Raw genomic sequence first — 19,518 nt, forward strand, 5'->3', positions numbered from 1 at the left:
AACACACTAAGCTCAGTGGTTCTCAATCTTTCCAGACTACTGTACCCCTTTCAAGAGACTGATTTGTCTTGTGTACCCCAAGTTTCACCTCACTTAAAAACTACTTGCTTACAAAATCAGACCTAAAAATACAAAAATGTCACAGCACACTGTTACTGAAGGTTGCTTCCTTTCTCGTTTTGTCTATGAAATTTTAGTTTGTACTGACTTTACTAGTGCTTTATATGTAGCCTGTTGTAAAACTAGGCAAATATCTAGATGAGTTGATGTGCCCCCTGGAAATCCTCTGTGTACACCAGGGGTATGCATACCTGTGGTTGAGAACCACCGCTTTAACTGAAAGTTTAGTAGCCAAAATTATCCGCAGATAGCAGCCTCAGCTTCTGGGTGCTGCTGTTCCTTTAAGAATCCGGTCCAGCACAAATCACATGCGCGTTTCAGAGCAGGGCACACACAGTGGGGGTCTGCTCCAGGCTTTTTTCAGCTCCATTTTGCAGCAGCGGCGGCAGCAGCAGCTAGAGCAGCAGGCTGAGATTTACGATTTAGTAGAAAGGGAACGTTCTTTGCAAGGATTCAAGATGCCTATGTTTGTTGTTAACACCAACGTGAGCAAGGATGCAGTGCCAGAGAGCCTGACTGGAGAGCTCACCCAGCAACTAGCAAAGGCTACAGGCAAGCCTGCCCAGGTGAGTTCAGGAGACTAACCCTTCCCGCACCTCCAGAACGGCCATGTATATAACCTGCATGGAGAAAGAGCAAATTATATAATGTAAGGATGTTGTAGGTAGTGCCTGAAGCCTTGGTGCTGTTCTCCTAGATGCTTCCTTCCTAACCTAGACAAAACTGAAATGAGTCTCTTGTAATTATTCTCAGTGTAAAGGGAGACCTCTAATTTCTATTGTTGCAGACAGCCTGTAGTTCAGTCTGGTGTACTACTGGGTCCCCTCTTAGTAAGGTGAGGTGATGGGCAGGAAGGACTGAGCACATGGATGGAAGCGTATCTGCATGGCCCCAGGGGGGTTGATTTCTTCTCCTCTGCCAATGGAATAAGTGAATGTGCATCTGACTGATAGGCTTCGTTTTGTAGTGTCACTTCTGCCTTTTTCAACTTCTCCTTCCTGGCGAAGGCTGGCCAGGCTGTTGCTGTGCTATAGGTGCATGCATGGGTGGATTACTGCATGCTTATCTTCTAGAAAAGCAAATAAAATATCTCTGTTTACCATAGTTAGGTGTGTGTGTGGGAGGGAACTGTTGTATTAGAATGGGCAGGTCTTCATTGTAATGGATTGTGTAGATTAGGAATATTCGTCATTCAAACATCTTGTGTTTCTTACTAAACTGGCAAGCTCCTCTCACCAAGTATTATAAATATTAACAGTGCGATTAATCACGATTAATTTTTTAAATCAAGTTAACTCAAAACAAATTAATCACTTGAGTTAACTGCGATTAATTGACAGACTTATTGTAGATTTATGGAGCAAGCTGACTAGTCAATGCCCCGTGATGTGCACCTGCTTACAACTTGTTTAGAGGCTAACAATTATAGCCCTCATCAATGGCTAAACATCAACTGACTAGAAAGTGAGTTGTATTCAGGCATTCGCCTCAATGAGGATAACTACACTTTTGTAGCAGAGGTAGATGTCTTTACAGAATTATTTTAAAAGAAGGAAAAATATAAGATGAAGAGCTAAATCGTATGTTTGGCTAGGGTACTGTACTACTGCATTAAATGCTTTAGAAATGTGTATAATTAAACACCATTTGTGTTTGCAGTAGCTAACTCCAGAAAACAAGTCTGCTCTCTGGATTCCAAGTAGACACAAGGACAGAGAGGTATATTATCTGATCACTGGTTGTTAATTTCTTTCACAGTACATTGCAGTGCACATTGCAGCTGATCAGCTGATGTCCTTTGGGGGCTCCACAGATCCCTGTGCCCTTTGCAGTCTTCACAGCATTGGCAAGATAGGAGGGCAGCAGAACAAGAGCTATACCAAGCTGCTGTGTGACCTGCTCACTAAACAGCTGCACATACCTGCAGACAGGTGAGGCTGCACTACAGTGACATTCCTGTTATCAGCTTGTCTAAAATGATTACTTTTTTGGATTCTTTCTTATGTACTCTGGTTGTTTGTTTTTGTTTTGTTAAGCACTGAATGTTTTTTCAGGTGTCTTTATGCTAATTTCAGTACAATTGCAAATCCAGCTCTTGCATAAGACTCCTAATTGAACAAATCCTTCATCTTGCAAGCCTTTTACTAAAGAACTGTATCTGTTTTGTGTAGGGAGATACAATTGTTGTGAAATCTGAAAGCTGTGTGCTGGTGCCATGAATTGGCCTTTTCTGGATGAATGTGGTTTGGACTAATAAACTAAGTGTAATTACAAATGGTTGACTAGTACAGTATAATCTCCCTCTCGGGTTAGGGTGAAATATGATGATCAAATGTGTAATATTCAGTGTCTTTTCCCCCTCCTTCCGCCCCCTTGGCATAAAGGGAGATCTTTGGGCAAGTTGGACAGCTTTGTTGTTTATCAAGACAGCAAAGAAGGTTATAATAAAGAATAGCTGTTTGTTGCCAAATTCAAGTTATGAAGGTGGAAGTCCTGACTATTCTGGAAGTAACAGTGACTATGGAAAGGAGTCATTATGGCAGCAATGAAGTAATGCATACAGCTTTAGAATTTAGTGGATTAAAATTCCAGTAATTCAGCAGACGTGTAAAGTGCAATATTCCTTGATGACCAGTTACAACAAGAAGCAACACCTGTTACAGGTCTTGTCATCAGCCAGCAAGGGAGTAGAGCAGCTGTGCCCAGTGGCAAACAGGAAGAGGAAGCTGCTGCCTCTGTGTGAAGAAGGGCAGGGAGCTGCAGTCAGCCAGAAGAGCCCATCTGGTTTTGGCAAAAGGTTGCAGCACTCAAAGAGCTCAAACTCTTTGATCTCTCCTGCAGTTCCAGACATGTTACTGAAGTGATGTGTTTTAACTAAATAACTAAGAGCTTAGAAATGCAAGGAAGAAAAGGCAGTTTACTGGAGGGTGTGAGCCTTGGCAAACCCAACTCGCCAGTGCTTGGTGAAGCGATGGAGAGAAGTTGAGGGTGGTGCAGCTTCTGGGCTTAAACTGAAATTTACTGGTGTAACCTCACTAGCTTTTCTAATAATTAAAAATGGAAAATGTGAAACCACTTTCCTTGAGACTGGGAGTGATTTCCTTCCCCTTCACTTTCCCCCCCTCTCCTCCCCGCCCATTTCCTATACAAGTAATAATGGGTAGATGCTTAGTTTTCATGCCCTAACATTTATCATGATTAACATTTCTACCTTTTTTTTGTTTTTGTTTTAAGAGTCTACATCAACTACTATGACATGAATGCTGCTAATGTGGGCTGGAATGGTTCTACCTTCGCATAGGGCATTCCCATATGAGCAAAGAGGCTATTCCTGGACCTGCACCTATCCTGCCTGTTAGCAGACCATGGCACAAATTGCCCTTCCTTGCATTTTGTGCACTGACACGGATGATGGTTCCTTGCTAGTGTGTTCACATTACTGTTTTAAACATTCCTTTTTGTTTTCTATATGTAGAAAACAAGTAATAAAGATTTAGAAGGAAGTGGCCTGGTGTGAGCTCTTGCTTCAGGATTGCGGGTGGAGTTCGGTTGGCCTAACAAACAAGTGCTCTTCTGTTTCTTTGAGTGCAAGAAGATGAATTAAAATGACTTAGTTGGCCTCATCCCTGTTCCTATGACACTGGTTCAAAGTGCAAACTGATTCAGATTGATGGGTGCATGGCACCATAGTGGTGGTGATTAGAATGAGCACTTACATGTACAGTCCTATGATGCTTGGAAGAGTATTTACACAGGACTTGCTGTTGATTTTAATGGGACAGTAGGTTTCCCCCATCAGTTGCATCCTCAAATGTTGAATGAACAATCCTTTCTGTATTTGCTGCCCTTCAAAACTGAGAAAATAAAACGGCTGCCAGCTCCTTGCATTTTGGTGGAGGTTGCCTTGCCATCCTAAGAGTTTCAGGAGAAGGGAGTTCCTTTAAATCAAAGAACTTGTTCAATTAAGAAATCTGCCTTAAGTACCAAAGAGCATGAGGAAGGCTTGCCATGTGTCTAGGTAGGAGCCTCTAGGAATTTAATTTGAGATATGTGTAATGCAAAGGCTTCTTTTCATAGCTGCTTTTCAGACATCATAAGCAGAATAATTTACTAGTGATCAAAATGGAGGTAGCACCCTACTTTGTTCCTTTTTAATTCCATACAGCTATAGTGCCTGAACGTAAATCTGAACTGCGTTATAATCCAGTGTCCTCTCAGTGCCAGTTTTGTAGGGTGGGTGTTTAAATATCAGGGTCTAAATCTGTCTCACACCCATGTGACTATTAGCTGGGGAGGTGCATAAGAATGTTCCCTGGCTGTCAGGGGCACAATTCATGCAAAATTCTACTTGCCAGTTGGCTTGAGCTGGTGTATTTCACTCGCCCATCGGAAGAAGATACGAAGGATGAGCTCTTCTCAGAAGCGTGGCTGAGTAAAGCTGGCTGTGGGCAGGGTCACCTGGGCTGCTACCTCCTATCCTAAAGATGGCTGAGGATGCAGAATTCTCCTGGTTCTTATGTACAACACAGGGTGATTACCGTCTGTCCTATAAGCTGGGGTCTCTTCTCTCCAGCAGCCATTCTGCCCAGGCCTAGCAAAGAGCTGACTGCCAGCTGCCAGGGGGGAGAACTCAGGCTACTGCTTGCTGTCATCCCCAGCGAGCCGAGGCTGCCCAGCCTGTGCCCTAGGAGGCTGACAATGGAGGTGGGCAGGGGCCCTGCTGCCTGGCTGGGGCCTGAGAGACTGGCAGCGCCTGCAGGGAGGAGGGGGCTGTTTAGGGCACAGCTGGGGCCTGGCTCAGTCTTCCGTCAGGGCCCCGCAAAGCAATGCCAGGCCAGCCCAGCGCCTGAGGTAGATTAAACGGCTGGCCGAGGGCGGGGCTGGGCCTGGCCACGGGCCCAATGGCAACGGCGCCTTTTCGCGCCACCCAGCCAGGCCCTAGGGGGCGATGGCGGCCGCCTCACGCTCTCTAACCGCGCGAATTTCTATGGTCCCACCTCCCCTCGGCCGCAGACGTTGTCTTACCTATTGCGCCAGCTAACGTCATCTGAGAGCGCGAACAGCGGGGGAGGAGGTGAAAGGGGTGGTGACGTCATCAGAGAGCGCGAGCAGCAGCTAGGATGATTACGTCATCGGAGAGCGCCAGTAGCGGGGGAAAGGCGTGGTGACGTCATCGGAGTACGCGAGCAGCAGAGGGAGGAGTGGTCATCACGGTGGTGTGCAGGATCCGGAAGTGTGTCACACGGCGGCTACTATGGCGCTTTTCCTCATCAACAGGTCACCGGCAAAAAGGGCTCCCTCCCTGGAGTCGGGAGAGGAGCGGAGCCCGCGCGGAGGGGGGGAGGCAGTAGCGGCCTGGCGGGAGAGGCCCATGTGTGTTGGGGGAGGGGCGGCGCTGCTGGGGCTGTAGCGAAGGGCTCCCCCGAGCCGAGCTGACTTGACCCGCCCGGTCCTTGTAGGCGTCCGGCGGGCAGCAGCGAGTGGTGAGCGGCGGGCCGGGGAACGCAGCGTTACTCTTCTGTAACTCGTCCACATGACGTGAACTCGTATTTCATTCTGTGTGCGGGAGGTCCACTGCATTGCCCAGCCAGACACTAGAATCAGGAGCTAGACCCCCTCCCCTTCCCCCACGAAATTGTCTTAAAAATCCTGGCTTGTTTTAAATAATGAGTTCTGTTAACTTGCTCTCAGGTTTTTGAGCCTCTAGGCTGCGCCTGGGTCATGTTTTCAAGCTTTTCTCTGCAACCATAAGAGTTAGACTTTGTTTTAAATGCCTGTATTATCTTGGTTACAGTTACTTGCAACAGTTCAAAATGAAGTATTCTTTTCTTACTGGCTGTAAAGATATAGACTGGGGCACTGTGCTTTATTACAGTATCCAGTTGACTCTGAAATTTGTCTTTTGTTGCCTGTTCTCTGTCAGTAAATATGTGAAAAGGTTGGTTACAGACTTGTTTTAGTGCTCGCTGTGGTATATTTAAAGTGTTTTCTTTATGAAACATTCAGATACCTTGGTGGTGAGGAGGATACTACAGAAGACCGATCACAGGCACTGTTAGAACGGCTACGTGAACAAGCTAGAGCCAGGCAACTGAAAAAGCAGCAGCAGGTGCTTTTGCCTTCTGATGAATTAAAACAAGAGAAAACAGAAAACGAACTCCATCAAAAGCTCAAAAACAGAGACTCTGGATTTGATTCTGAGAATGAAAAACAGAGAGAAACAAAAAACAGGAAGAGAGGACACAGTGGTGAGGGTTCCTGTGGAGAAGGGCAAAAGAAGCTGAAGAATAACCACCATGTGCTCAGTGATTCTGTGACGCCTTCAGCAGGGGCAGATTCTGGCCCACCTGGTGAAGCAACCAATGGCTACATTCCAGCTAAGAAGAAAAAGAAAGAAAATGAAAAAAAATCAAGTCAGTCTCAAGAGAGAGTTGAAGCAGGTGAAGGCAAAACTGAAAGTATAGGATTTAATTTCCATATGGAGGACAGTCCTGTTATAGAGACACAGCACAGTGCTGTGGGTTCTTGCTGGGTCTTATAGGAGAAACTTGTTGCAAGATCTGTTAAAAATCAATGTCAAATTATATTGTATTTTAGAAGTGCAAAATTCTGAACTTCTGGGTCTGGTTTACAACTGGGATATGAAAACTGGTGTGTGAGTGTAGGGGGGTGTGCACATACGGTCAGAACAGATTAACTGCCTTTTTGCTGCTGTTAAAACAATGGTGAACTTTCCATACTTAGGATTGGAAAGAGGGATGAGAATGTAGGTGGATTTTTAGGTCCTGGAAACCCTAATCAATAAAAATACTTCCCATTTTTTTTCTCTGTCCCACTGTCTGATTTTTAGCATTTATTCCTTCCACTAAAATTTCAGATATTAAAGACAATAGACAACAGGAAAATAAAAGAAATTTCAGGAGACACCAAGCTGTGAGGAGGAAGGAGAGTGACATTCCAACAGAAGTGGAAACAGTTGGAACTGAAATTGGGGAGAAAGACAATAGTGAAGAAGTTAAAAGGAATCAAAGCCCAAAGGAGAGAGTACAGATACCTACTTTGAATGAAAAAGCAACACCACCACCTTCTAGTTTGATGGTTTTTGGAGGGTATGACAAAAGAGCAGTACAGAAGGTAACCAAATGGCCAGGGATTTTATTCTGTTTGTGTGGTCTGGGTGGGAGAAAGCATATTCTAACATGCTTATATATAGTATTGTCAAGTTTGATGGTAGAAGTCATTTCATTAATACATGGCTTACTAACCTTTCTAAATGGAGGATTTCCTGTTTCCTATAAAGGATAAAGTACATTTTTAACAAGAGTCTTATGCAAAAAATAAAACTGTTGTTCAATATACAGTCTTCTTGATAAAATATTGAAATAATACTGAATGTAATTGACAGCCCTTTCATTTCAATTTGCTTTTCAAGAGTTTTACAATTTCTCATTTTTACTGGTGTGGTCAATGTCTAATGCCCCAATCCTGAAATCTCTTTATGCAGATACTAAACTTTTAATTGTACAGGTGCAGAGATGCACAATTTTGGTATTGGGGTATATCTTCAAGCTTGTACCTTGCTGCTTTGTGTGTTACTTTGGGACAATATGTTAACATTTTTTACAGAAATGTTCATATTCTCTCAAGTCGGAGTGCATAAATTACCATTACAATAATAATTTAAAAAATACTGAATACTAATTTAGTTAATGATTGTGTCTTAGTTTAGTTACTCTAACTTTTTTTCCTGGATCAAAGGAACTTCAACTTCAGACCACCTGCTGAGAATCTCTATTTCAAGATACATTCACTTCTTGTTTCCAGGTTCAGCCCATCCTACCACAGTGGCTTGCTCAACCCAAGTTAGTCCATAAACGCATAAAAGATCACCTAGTTCCAATCCAGGATGTCCCAGGAATCCATCCCAAACTGCTGAAGAAGCTGCAAGTGAATGGAATAGAGTCTTTTTTCCCAGGTACCTTAATATTTGTTTGGTCTCTTTTTTTTAATCAGCTAACTTCTCCATTGTTCAAACAGCTTATGTCGTGTGTGTGTTAGTGTTATAAAGAACTTATTAGAAAGTCAGAACTCTGGGGAATGTTGGAGATGAGTGATTTTGGGTGGAAACAAATTCCAAAATTTCCCCAAAACTGACACAAATATGATATTTAAACCAGTGTGGTGTGGATTTGTTAACTTTAAATTAATTTAAATCAATATGTAAAGTGGTTACATAGGGACCAGTCATCTTCACTACCAGAGCTGGATGAAGAGAAGAATTGGGTACCTATATGTGTCAGACTGATCAGTTTTAGGAAACCTTGCTGTTCCGTACTTGGACGTCAGATGGAGCTGAGGTATTACTGTGTGTATGTAGAGGTCATGACATAGAGTAGGGACAAACCTCTGTAAATCTCCACTGAAGGTCTTGTTGGTAACAGGTATATTTCACATTATTGATTTGATTAAGGCATAGGGACTAAAACAAATGTACAATTATTACAATGGGTTAATGCATTCACTTTTAAAGACTTAACTAATTGCATTGGTGATCTGGATTTATCAGGTCTTAATCTGCATCAGAAGTCCATCAAAGAATTGTAGATTTAGCTCAGACCTTTTCCTATTTTAAATTATTTCACTATTTAATATTTTGTTGTGCTAGGACACAGCAGAGTGTAATGAGTTGCTGGTAGGCTATCCTCAGTTACTCTCCTTATATCAATCACAGACTCTTATACTTTGAGGGCCAGAACCTCCTGGCTTCAGTTTATAGTATTCACCAGCAGGGAATGAGTATTAGTAGTAAACTATTGAACTTGCCATATAAATAGCTTTCCTTGATCAAAATATGCAGTATTAAACTAACACATGACATACTGTACTGCTCAGCTTCCTGTTATCAGGATACAGTTTCTGTGAGGGAGAGGCTCTTCGATGATTTGTTAATGGATAATTAGTTCAAAGTTAGCTAGTAAGCCAGAGCCCTCCACAGGATGGGGAAGAGAGGAGAGAAGTCACAGGTTGCAGTCAAAGCTTTTGCCCTGGCTAATTTGCTCTTGCTTAATTTGTAACTTTCCTATCTAGGATCCAGTACTATAGAGAGCTGGGCACCATCAACTCCCACTGAAGTTGATATAAGTTGAGAACATTTAGCCCCTTGCAGGAGTAGCTGAGATGAGAGCCAGAACCACAGTCCAAAGTTGCCCTCTCAGTCTTGAAAGAACTGACTGTGTGTTGTCTCCCAGTGAAAGGAACGTTTTAAAAAAAATAATAAACAATTAAATACTTAAGTGATTATTTTTGTTAAACTCCTGCCAAGATCATTCTGTTTGCAATTTCATCACCTTGATATATACACAAACAAGAAAAAATAATGTCGTGAGCTACAAGGTGGTGCTAAATTAGGATTTAAAGACAGCTGAATTACTTGTATAGGAAACCCTCATAATCACTGCCTACATCTAGTCAGGGCTCACTTTCAGAAACAATACATTTATCTGCTCTTTGGTTGATAGCCAGTTTAAAAAGACCCCAACAAAAGGATGTGAAACAGCTTCTCCAAAATGAATTGAGGTACCCCCTGAATAATGAAGAGCTCTTTTGAACCTTAGATCTCCACTATTCGCACCAGAAAACTAACTTTCATAGTAGGGAGAATACAAGACTTTCCAAAACATAGAAAGAAATTACATTCATTGAACAGTTTTTAATAGTATTTTATGGATGGACTTTTTGGCCCAGTTAGTTACTGCCTTCTGCTGATCCTCATTTTCCTTTTGTTCAGTTCAGGGAGAGGTGATTCCTGCCATTTTGGAGAGTGCATCCAGTGGCTTTTTGGTAGGGAGGGGAGGATACCAGCCCAGCGATATCTGTGTCTCGGCCCCTACAGGCAGTGGTAAAACACTGTCTTTCATCATCCCTGTGATACAGGTGAGTTCAACCAAGGTGTATAGTTGTTACAGAGAGGGCCTCAATTTCCTTTGTTTCTCAGCAGTGCTGTAAACTGGAAGCCTCTTGAGGTAGGTCAAAAAGTCAGGGAGACACACCAACAGAAGCACTGAGGTTTAGATGTTCAAAGTTGCCTAGATACAGCTTCCATTATCTTCAGTGTCCCATCCAGCTTTCGTGGCCAGGGGACATAATGTGAGGGATTGGGGAAGATGAAGGGAAATAAATGAATTAGTAAATGTTGGGAGATTATTAGGATGCTGCCCAGTTCCCCAGACTGGGCACAGCGACCCCACAAGCTTTCAAGTGCTCATATAGCCTTTGTTTTGGCAGGCCCTGTTAGAACGAGTGGTTTGCAAGGTGCGAGCCTTGGTAGTTTTGCCCACCAAAGAACTGGCACAGCAGGTAAGTGATTTTTTCCCTCCCTTTCTATGAGCTGAATTTAAGTCAAGTGAAAGGCTGGTGCTTTAAACCCACTGCATGAACACATTGAAGACTAACTGTGTGGGTTTGATGCTGGTTAAGATAACAGAAAGCATCATCATTAAGCAACTGTCAAAGTAGCTAACAAATCCTATCTCCTCTGCAGGTGAGTAAAGTTTTCAACATCTACACTGATGGGACAGGTCTGAAGGTTGTTTTGATTACTGGGCAGAAATCTTTCGCAAAGGAGCAGGAGACTCTAGTCCAGAGAACGTAGGTTAAATATTCTTTTGGATAATGTTTTACAGCTCAAATGTCTCAACCCCTTATCTCAGTTAATGGAGAGGTCAAAGTGTAGGCTATTGCATCACATGTTAAGTTGCATCACATTAGTTTTTCTGAACATTAGGTTCATATACTGGATATTGTTTAATCCATGCTTGCCAAAATGTACCTTCAGGAATCAAATTGGTCATGGAATCGGAGGGGTGGATATGTCCCTCCTCACTGGGATCCTTGGCACTTAGTGCTTTATGCTCGTCTGGTTTTATAAGATCTCTCTCTTTTCAGTAGCTGATTCGGTTTTTAACCTCTGCCCCAGGGAACTGTTTTGTTCTCCAGTGGCTGCTTTGTAGGTTTGTTTGTTCGTCCTGGGTTTCAGTTCTGTTCTCTTATCTTTGCAGTTAGGTTCTCCAACATTAGACAACTACTTCTAAGAGAACCTGGGATTGCAGCAATGGTGATTAGCCTGTAACCAACAATATAACTCTGGCTAATAAAGGGTTACATGCCAGATAATTTCCAATTTAGCAGTGAAGCATTCTCCAAATCTGTCTGAAATAAGCTAGTTCTCCATCTCAGCTCTTCAGAGTAAAGCAGGGCCTCCATCATATACATACACATTCTTAATGTAAATGGTATACCTGACTTTTTATTCCTCAATTACATGAAGTGAGAAGGGAAGTAAAGCAAACCCAGGTACTTGTTGGTCACAGGAACCTGTTACTCTGACTTCACTATATTGTGCACTGCAGGAAGCAGCTTGGTGACAGGACATTTGTCTTTTCAGAGTGATGGGTTACTGCAGTCTGGCTGACATCATTGTGGCCACACCTGGACGACTTGTGGATCATATTGACCAGACCCCAGGGTTCAGCCTGAGACAACTTCGCTTTCTGGTAAGTTAAAACAATCAGATCTACTGAGCTGACTATCACAAGGCTCTTTGTGTCTATAATTCCTACTCTACATTTTTTGTACTCCTAGTGCATATACACATCTGTGTATAGGATCTGCCAGGCTGTTTGGATTATTGGTCCAGATAGTTCTGGTATCTGCTTCCAGAAAGGACATTTTACATAAATAAAACTTACAAAAATAAAACATGGTTTTGATTGTTGAAGTAAGACGCTAAGATTTCACAGTAAATTATCTAATTTATAATAACTTGCCAGCATATCAGAATGTGCACTGAGACCACATTTATTTGGTGCCTTATTTATTCAGGGTGTTGGAGATCTGGTTTCTCTTGTATTTAAAACCATGTGGTGTTTATTAGCCAATGGATTTAAGTGCAACCAAATCTATTTATTATTTGGGACTTAAGGTCATCCTCAGATTTGGCCACTGAATACCATAAAACAAGATTGTATCTTTTTCTAAAAGATGTGATCTAGGAATTATTTTGGAGAAGTTCTTTGTTATACAGGAGGTCAGACTGGATTATCACAATGGTCCCTTCTGGCCTTGGAATCTATGAATCAGGTGTTTAGATGCTTATCCAAGGACCCAAATGTAGGATTCAGCTCTCGTATTAAAACTGTGCTAATTTTTTTAAAAAAGAAAGCTAAACAATTTGGCTGATCAGAAATTTATGCATATGTACAAGTATGTGTGTGCACGCACACTCGCTCCTTTCTATCGTTTATCCCAAGCAAAAATGTCTTCTGCCTGTTATAAAGAGTGGGGTTTAATATATCTAGGAGGAAAGCTACAACACCAAAAAAAAGCCTAATACCAAGGGCTGTTTCTGTCTGAGAGCAGATTATAGATGAAGCTGACCGTATGATAGATGACATGCACCAGAACTGGCTTCATCAAGTGGTAAAAGCCGTGTTCCGTGCTGAAGAGGACTCGGGCCATAATGTGCTTTTCCAGAGGACAGAACCGGGACCCGTAACGGCAGCCAGGTAATTTGCAAAATGCAGTCTGCTGAATCAGTACTACAGGTGAAAACACCAGGTTACCTCTTTATTCAGTGCTGGTGTTTTACTGTCCACTCCATTTAGATGCTGATTATTGGGTACACTCCAACACTCACTCGGTGAGAAAACATACTGCTAATCAAATCTGCAATTTTTCTGTGCCTTGAAAATGCAGATGGCAAACAGCTGATGCTAAGAAATGACCCATGCTTTTTAAAGTAAACTCTACCAACTTCATCTACTGATCCTTTCTCCAACTAGTTAGGGTGGCATTAAAAGAAAGGAAAAATACTGCAAAACTTAGAGGACCAATGGCTATGTTTTTATAATGGACTGAGTTGCACCAGAGCAATCGCAGTTCCCCTATATGGAGATTAGCAGAATGTTTGTTGGAACACCCCTGAGCTATTCATCTGTAGTTGCTGTTTTTATATAGCATCATAGATGTGCATGGCCTTCACAGAATAAATACAGGCAGGTTACCTGTCCAGAAGAGTGTCTTAAGACAGAACAACAGGAGGAGAAAACTGAAGGAGGGGTAGGGGTAGGACCAAGGTGAGAACATGAAGATTGGTCATTTGAGAGGCTGATGCATGCACTGTGAGAAGGGGGGGGGGGTGTTAGTTTTTAAGTTAATAGTAATTGCTTTGAACTAATTAGAGCATTAGCAGGATAAGCAAGCTTAAAGAGGGGTAGGAGAAGGGTGTTGCAAAGTGACTTGTAGAAAGTGAATGGGGCCAGGAAGAGTTAATAGCTTCCATCTAACATCTGAAAAACTTGGGGAGGAGTAAAACATGACATTCCTCCCATCTGCCCTAAATCTCAATGCCTGCACGCTATCTGTCTCAGCACCTGCTGTCCCCAGATACCACTACAGAAGCTGCTGTTCTCAGCCACACTGACTCGGAACCCAGAGAAGCTGCAGCAGCTGGGCTTGTACCAACCTCGCCTCTTCACATCTGTCTACTCTGAGAAACAAGCTGGGACTGACACAGAACAGGATGCTGAAAAGAAATACACTCTCCCTGAGGGGCTTTCGGTAAGAGGATGATTTATCCTCTTGCAGCCATGGGAAGGTATTTCGTGGGGCACCTTTTCAAGAGGGAAGGAGTTTGAATAGATTTATATCTGAAGAACATGTCAGACTCAAAGCAGCCTGATTTGCTTCTGGAAACATGGTTACATTTTCCCTTAATTTTATCCCATGAACCAAAACCGTTTCTGCCCCAGGCAGTGTTGCATTGCTGAGGATCAGGAGGAGAAATGGTTAAGGGAGCAGATATGTTCTGCTTATATAGCTCTACATATGCATACCTACTGATGGATCTCCACCTGTCCGTTATCTCAGAACAGCACTTTTTTACACAGATACTCCTTTATAAGGGGATGAGAAGCACCACCAGCAAGCATTATGGGGTGTGATACTAAGATAAGAGAAATATATAGCATTTACATCACACTTTCCAGATGTAGACCACAAAGTATTTAGCAAAGGCAAGTATACATCATCTTCTTTTAGAGATTGGGAAACTGAGGTGCAGTGTTTTTTTGCCTGAGGTTGCACAGTGCATCAGTGTCAGAAACAAGACTAGAACACAGGTCTCCTGCTTCAGTTCTGTGTTGAACCTACCACACCATGGTATCTTCCCTGCATGACTTGTCCCGAAGGAGATGGCATTGTGGGATTGGTTGTCTATAGTAGTGAATGAGTTTGGTGAAATGCTACACAAAGTAAGAAGCTCAGACAAATAGGTTTGGGAGAAGAGTCCAAGTGAGAAGCAGTGTTTTTAAAATTTACTGTTTCTTCTCTGTCCCCTGCAGCAATATTATGTACCCTGTAACCTGAATTCCAAGCCTTTGTTCCTCTTGTATTTCATGCTGAGAATGAAATTCACCCGGGTGCTCTGTTTTACCAACTCCAAGCAGACTTCCCACAGGTGAGTTCATTGATGGGACATTTACCATGTGAATCCATATGAATATTGGGTTAATTCATGACTGTTTTACTTCCCCACCCACTCCCAAATAGATTGTTCTTACTGATTCGAGCCTTTGGTGGATTGAATGTAGCTGAGTTCTCTTCCTGGTTGACTCCAAGTGAGAGACAGAGGACCCTGAAGGAATTTGAACAGGGGAAGATACAACTGTGAGTGTCTGATGAGTGTGGTGTTTTTGGTTTTTTCAGTACTGACCCAGGCTATTTACAGTGTAGAGAGTGTAGAGGAAACATGTATGTAATAGAACAAACTCATCTGCAAAATTGAGTTTACAAAATCCAACTTGTGAAGTGAGTGGGAGAGACTGACTCACATTTTCTGAATTGTGTCGTTTGAAGTACTTGTGTGTGCAAATGGTCTCAGACTCTAACAGCTAATTTGCACAGCATTTGTCATGTTATGATGTGCAATGGCAGTAAATGCACAAAGCACATATGTAATTCTGAAAATCTGAGCCTTCTTGCAGATCAGGTTTTTATTGGCACATAATAGAAAGTGAAGGCTGCTATTCTACAGGGACTATAATGAATAGAAATAGTGTAATGTAACAGTAAGAGCTCGCTAGACTGGCTATCTAGATATTTGTTCCCAGTTCGATCATTGATTTGCTGTGACCTGGGGTAAATTACTTGTGCTTCAGTTTCTTTAATACTAATAGGGACATTGAGTAGTTACTGCTTGACAAGTGTCCTTAAGAACCTTTGATGAAAGGAGTAAACGTGTTAAAATAAGTTTTTCATACAAACCACTCTTTTCAGTGTCTGTTCGGATTTCCTGTTTTGAATGCTCTGAGCATGAACAATTGGGTATATTTTTCAATATGGTTTGTGGGCATTTAGCTCCCAATTACTATTTATAGGCATTACCTGGCTAAAAATTCCACACATAGTGTTGCTAATATCCTCTGTGTCTAGCAAACCTTGAAACACCAATTGTGTCATCATTTATATCAATAGAAAAGAAGCCTCCAGAAGTGCTTAGCATATCACTGGAGTGGATTTTCTCCATAGGAGGCTAATACGACTACTACAGCTAATACATCTGTGGTGTTATTCCTGGTGCTATCTTATGCTTCAAAGACCCAGCCCTCTGTATTGTCTGGCTTGTTTGATTAGAGAGATTAGTATCATATTGTGATACTCCATATCCAGGTACCAGAATTTGCAGTGTCATTGGGCAATTGTTTTATGCAATGCAACAGATCTGGAAACGAACATTACTGCTTTGTTTTTTCTTTGAAACATATAAAACAGGTTAATCACTACAGATGCCACTGCTCGAGGGATTGACATTAAAGGAGTGAAGTGTGTGATAAACTATGATGCCCCTCAGTTCATCAGGTCTTACATTCACCGGTGAGTGGATGAGAAATACAAAGAAGAGAAGTGAATTTGGATTGTAACCTCTCTTTTGGATATGGCTTTTTAGACATTTAAGCATTCTTTATATATACAAAAGTATGTAGTGTGAAAAGTTATTTTAATTCCATTGTAATAGAGCTGTTAATTTTGATTGAACAACTGCTTTCATATTGAACTTAGCCTTCAGAGTCATTGTAGTGACACCAGGCCAGTCTAAGTAGGGCTACTTCATACTATACCAGGCTTAATTGATAGGAAATGTGGGCATTGGCTTGGACAGTCCCAAACAGTGGTGGCCTGATTTTCAGAGTGCTGAGAGCCCAACTTCAGTTGAAATCAATGAGAGTTGTAAGGTTACAGCATTTCTGAAGATCAAGTCCTGAAATGTTAATCTTTTGTGTTTTATGTACAGGCCTACTTATACCAGTGTTACTTATAGAAATAATCTGAATAGCCTTCTTCAGGTTTTGAGAACTCCAGAATAAGATTTGTTGGGGAAAGATGGGAAGGAATGTGCTGCAGGGGAGGAGGGAAAAGCTGGACAGTTAAACTGAGGTTGAAGTTGGCCTCCTTTATCTGATTTCAGAGTTGGAAGAACAGCTCGAGCTGGAAAGGTGGGGTTAGCATTCACCATGCTCCTGAAAGTGCAGGTAGGTGACAGTCATGGCAGTAAGTCTGAAGTGAAGCACATCTGAGTGGTGAGGAGCATGGGATTAATTTAATTTCCCTCCCTCCATCCATTCACAGCTCACCTGCAGTCTAGTTCTGAGTATGGATACTTTCCCTTCAGTGGTATCTGTACAGCACACTCAGACACTTTTCATAGAGACGACTTATTTACTCTCTTCATTGGTTGTGGAGATGTCCTGGCATGACTGTATCGAGTATGAATTTTTATATACGCATTTAGCATAGCATATAGGGATGTGGCCATACCGCAAACACCCACCCACCCCCTTCACATACTGATGAAAGCAATATGCTTACCCAGGGCTGAAAATGAACCCTTGTTTTTCTGCCATTTTAGGAACTTGGCTGCATTCCTGGCCGTGTGTGTGACCTCTTCAGGAATTTGGGGAGACTGCAAACCCAATTTTTAAGCATAAAAGATAGGTTTCCTCAGAATTGGAAGAATTAGATTATAGTTGGTTGTGAATTTTATTCGCTCGTAATTTCCCAGTTAGATGGAGCCTCCCAAACTCACTCACTTCCCAGTCTCATGGTCTAACAATCATGAAAAGGTGAAGGGGCAACACCAACTTTCCTGAGTCATCTCCTCCCCTTAATTTTCTGTATTTGTGGTGCAGGAGCGGAAGTTTTTGCAGATGCTGAGGGATGCTGGCACCCCAGATCTGGAGAAACAGCTGGTGAAGAGCGAGTACTTAAAGCCATTGTTGCAGCAATATGAGGAAGCACTGTCCAAGCTCCAGAAAACTGTCAAGGTAACCACAGCAGTGAAGAGCTGCAGTATCATATTCAGCTGCACAAAAAGCTCACAGTAACCCACTGCAGACTTGAACATCAATTAGCGTTCAGAATCGTCTTTTAATCCTGGAGATCTTTTGAGATGGTACGTCACCTGAGAACAGAACCAGAATCCTACTGTCCACTATAACAAAATGTTCATATGTAGGGTGGAGCCAGTAGAAAACAAAGGTTGCAAGTTCAGTAGGCACTACTCATTTTACTGCTTTTTTGTAGATCTATTGATTTCCTCTGTGGGCTGGGAGGAGGAAGACAGAGTAACTATATGCAGAAGCTGAACCTTCTGCCAGATCAGAATTTGAGACACATCATTCACCCAACTTGCAAATTGCATGGCTATGTTTTGAATATCCAAGGAAAAGGGGTTCTATTTGCTGACCCTGCATGAGACTGGAGTGCTTTCATATGTAAACAGAACATCAGTGTCCTTACCAGCTAAGCATAAGAGCAGTCACACATGGTAACTGAGGTTAGTCCTGCTTTGAGCAGGGGGTTGGACTAGATGACCCCCTGAGGTCCCTTCCAACTCTAATATTCTATGTGGGAGGAAGCTCCTGCTCTAGTGCTTTTTGGAGAGTCCTAAAACTAGAGTCAAGAGTTTAGTGTCCTGTCCCTGCAAAATTGATGGTTTAGAAGTCCAGCTTCTTGACAGTTAGCAGTGTCAGGGATGTGGAGGAGAAAGGAAAGAAGATTTGTCAAATTCTGCTGCATTGCTGCCTGCTTGATACAGTTTGTGCACAGCTGTGTGACCCTGTGACGTAGGCTCTGAGTATCTGCACTCATCTTCTTTGTCTTAACAGGATGAACGAGCACAGAAACGAGCATGAAAAAGCCCAGGAGAGAAGGATGGCGTATGTTTTCCAAAGCACTGAAATCAAGATAGGACTGATCGTGTTTTTGCTATTGATGGCAAGTGTGTGGTAACAAAGTGTAGTCCTGAGCTGATGGATTAGCTGCCCAATCTCCTAGCCAAGAGGCTAAATTGTCACCCTGCCAACAGACATTGTGGACCCCAAGGAGTGTCTACAGCCCATTTCCATTCTGCGGGAACTGGCAACACAGCTCAGTTCTCCGCTTGAACAAATATTTTTTTAAAGGAAACTCTCTCTCTCCTGTCCTATTTGGTGTATTTAAAACTGCCAGTAGTAAATAGAACAGCCTTTCTTCTTAGCGTGTGCATCTGATGGAGCTTCCAGTTATCAGACTTGATGGGGCCAGGCCCTCTTGGCTTTGCCTGCGGATCAGTTCATCAACAGAGACAATTGCTCCTTCTCCCTTGCTGCAGACACACCACCTGTATCTGCAAAATGCATCAAAAGCAGAATAGCAGAATGCTACTGATTCAAGAACTGTTCCAGGCTGGGGGTGGAGAAAAAGGACAACTTTAAATTTTTAAATAAAGAATAACTTCAAAAAATGTTTTTTGTTTTCTTGTAAAGCATGGTTCTGGGTAGAGGGTAGGTAAAGGAGTTTTTATAGTGAACTAATTATCATGGATCCCTCCTACCAACCTTTATTCCTTTTTTATCAAGTCAGACCCATGTCCAGAGTTCCTGCTGGAAACACTAACTGTGTCTGTGATCCAATGTACCCACTTGAAAATGCCAACGTCAGGGCAGGCTGCAAAAAGGAGAGCAGATTCTCCCAAAACTGGTGGCTAACACTGAAGTTAGATTCACCAACCAATCGCAAACAGTGCTCCTGATTCCCCACACTGATTATCAAGAAGCCCAAACAGAAATCATACAAAAAGAAATCCTGTATGTGGAGCCAGCTCAACTCTGCACTATAATTGTGAGCATGACAAACACATCGTGGCTTATCATCGATTATTTTCAAAATAGAGCAAGAAGCCGAAGCAGAGACAATCAATAGACTTCTGCTACGAAGGCTAGTGACTGGGAAATGTGCAGGACATAGTGGAGGGGTTTGCCATGATGGGGTTCCCAAACTGCGGTGGGGCCATTGACGGGATGC

At 42.5% G+C, this 19,518-nt stretch overlaps 2 protein-coding genes across 3 annotated transcripts; both read left to right on the top strand.

Annotated features, from left to right (window-relative positions):
• The first annotated feature begins 464 nt into the window (after window positions 1–464).
• Window positions 465–4,176, top strand: LOC137154377 (macrophage migration inhibitory factor). The gene is made up of 3 exons (XM_067549970.1): window positions 465–686; window positions 1,879–2,051; window positions 3,355–4,176. Exons 1-3 carry the CDS (start codon window positions 579–581, stop codon window positions 3,419–3,421), a joined length of 348 nt encoding a protein of 115 aa, XP_067406071.1. The 5' UTR covers window positions 465–578; the 3' UTR covers window positions 3,422–4,176.
• A 1,104-nt stretch (window positions 4,177–5,280) lies between these two features.
• Window positions 5,281–18,977, top strand: DDX51 (DEAD-box helicase 51). Of its 2 annotated transcripts, none has more exons than XM_067549971.1 (16): window positions 5,281–5,397; window positions 6,127–6,560; window positions 6,971–7,254; window positions 7,945–8,095; window positions 9,908–10,053; window positions 10,405–10,476; window positions 10,661–10,767; window positions 11,564–11,672; window positions 12,538–12,683; window positions 13,548–13,737; window positions 14,520–14,635; window positions 14,728–14,844; window positions 15,949–16,050; window positions 16,643–16,706; window positions 17,364–17,498; window positions 18,342–18,977. In XM_067549971.1, exons 1-16 carry the CDS (start codon window positions 5,375–5,377, stop codon window positions 18,366–18,368), a joined length of 2,223 nt encoding a protein of 740 aa, XP_067406072.1. In that variant the 5' UTR covers window positions 5,281–5,374; the 3' UTR covers window positions 18,369–18,977. The 2 variants fall into 2 exon arrangements, with proteins under 2 accessions (XP_067406072.1, XP_067406073.1); XM_067549972.1 differs by having other exon boundaries at window positions 6,998–7,254.
• The last annotated feature ends 541 nt before the right edge of the window (window positions 18,978–19,518 follow it).

The sequence above is a fragment of the Emydura macquarii genome, unplaced genomic scaffold (assembly GCF_026122565.2).
Source record: "Emydura macquarii macquarii isolate MOO-44397 ecotype Brisbane River unplaced genomic scaffold, CSIRO-AGI_Emac_v2 contig_1254, whole genome shotgun sequence".
Classification (NCBI taxonomy): domain Eukaryota; kingdom Metazoa; phylum Chordata; order Testudines; family Chelidae; genus Emydura; species Emydura macquarii.

What these genes read in the sequence shown, in the direction of transcription:
- LOC137154377 (XM_067549970.1), top strand. Translation starts at nt 579, where the DNA reads ATGCCTATGTTTGTTGTTAACACCAACGTGAGCAAGGATGCAGTGCCA. An exon ending in CTACAGGCAAGCCTGCCCAG is followed by an intron (nt 687 to 1,878) that starts GTGAGTTCAGGA and finishes TTTCTTTCACAG; the next exon opens with TACATTGCAGTGCACATTGC. An exon ending in CTGCACATACCTGCAGACAG is followed by an intron (nt 2,052 to 3,354) that starts GTGAGGCTGCAC and finishes TTTTGTTTTAAG; the next exon opens with AGTCTACATCAACTACTATG.
- DDX51 (XM_067549971.1), top strand. Translation starts at nt 5,375, where the DNA reads ATGGCGCTTTTCCTCATCAACAG. An exon ending in GAACAGGGGAAGATACAACT is followed by an intron (nt 14,845 to 15,948) that starts GTGAGTGTCTGA and finishes CATATAAAACAG; the next exon opens with GTTAATCACTACAGATGCCA. An exon ending in CCATGCTCCTGAAAGTGCAG is followed by an intron (nt 16,707 to 17,363) that starts GTAGGTGACAGT and finishes TTTGTGGTGCAG; the next exon opens with GAGCGGAAGTTTTTGCAGAT.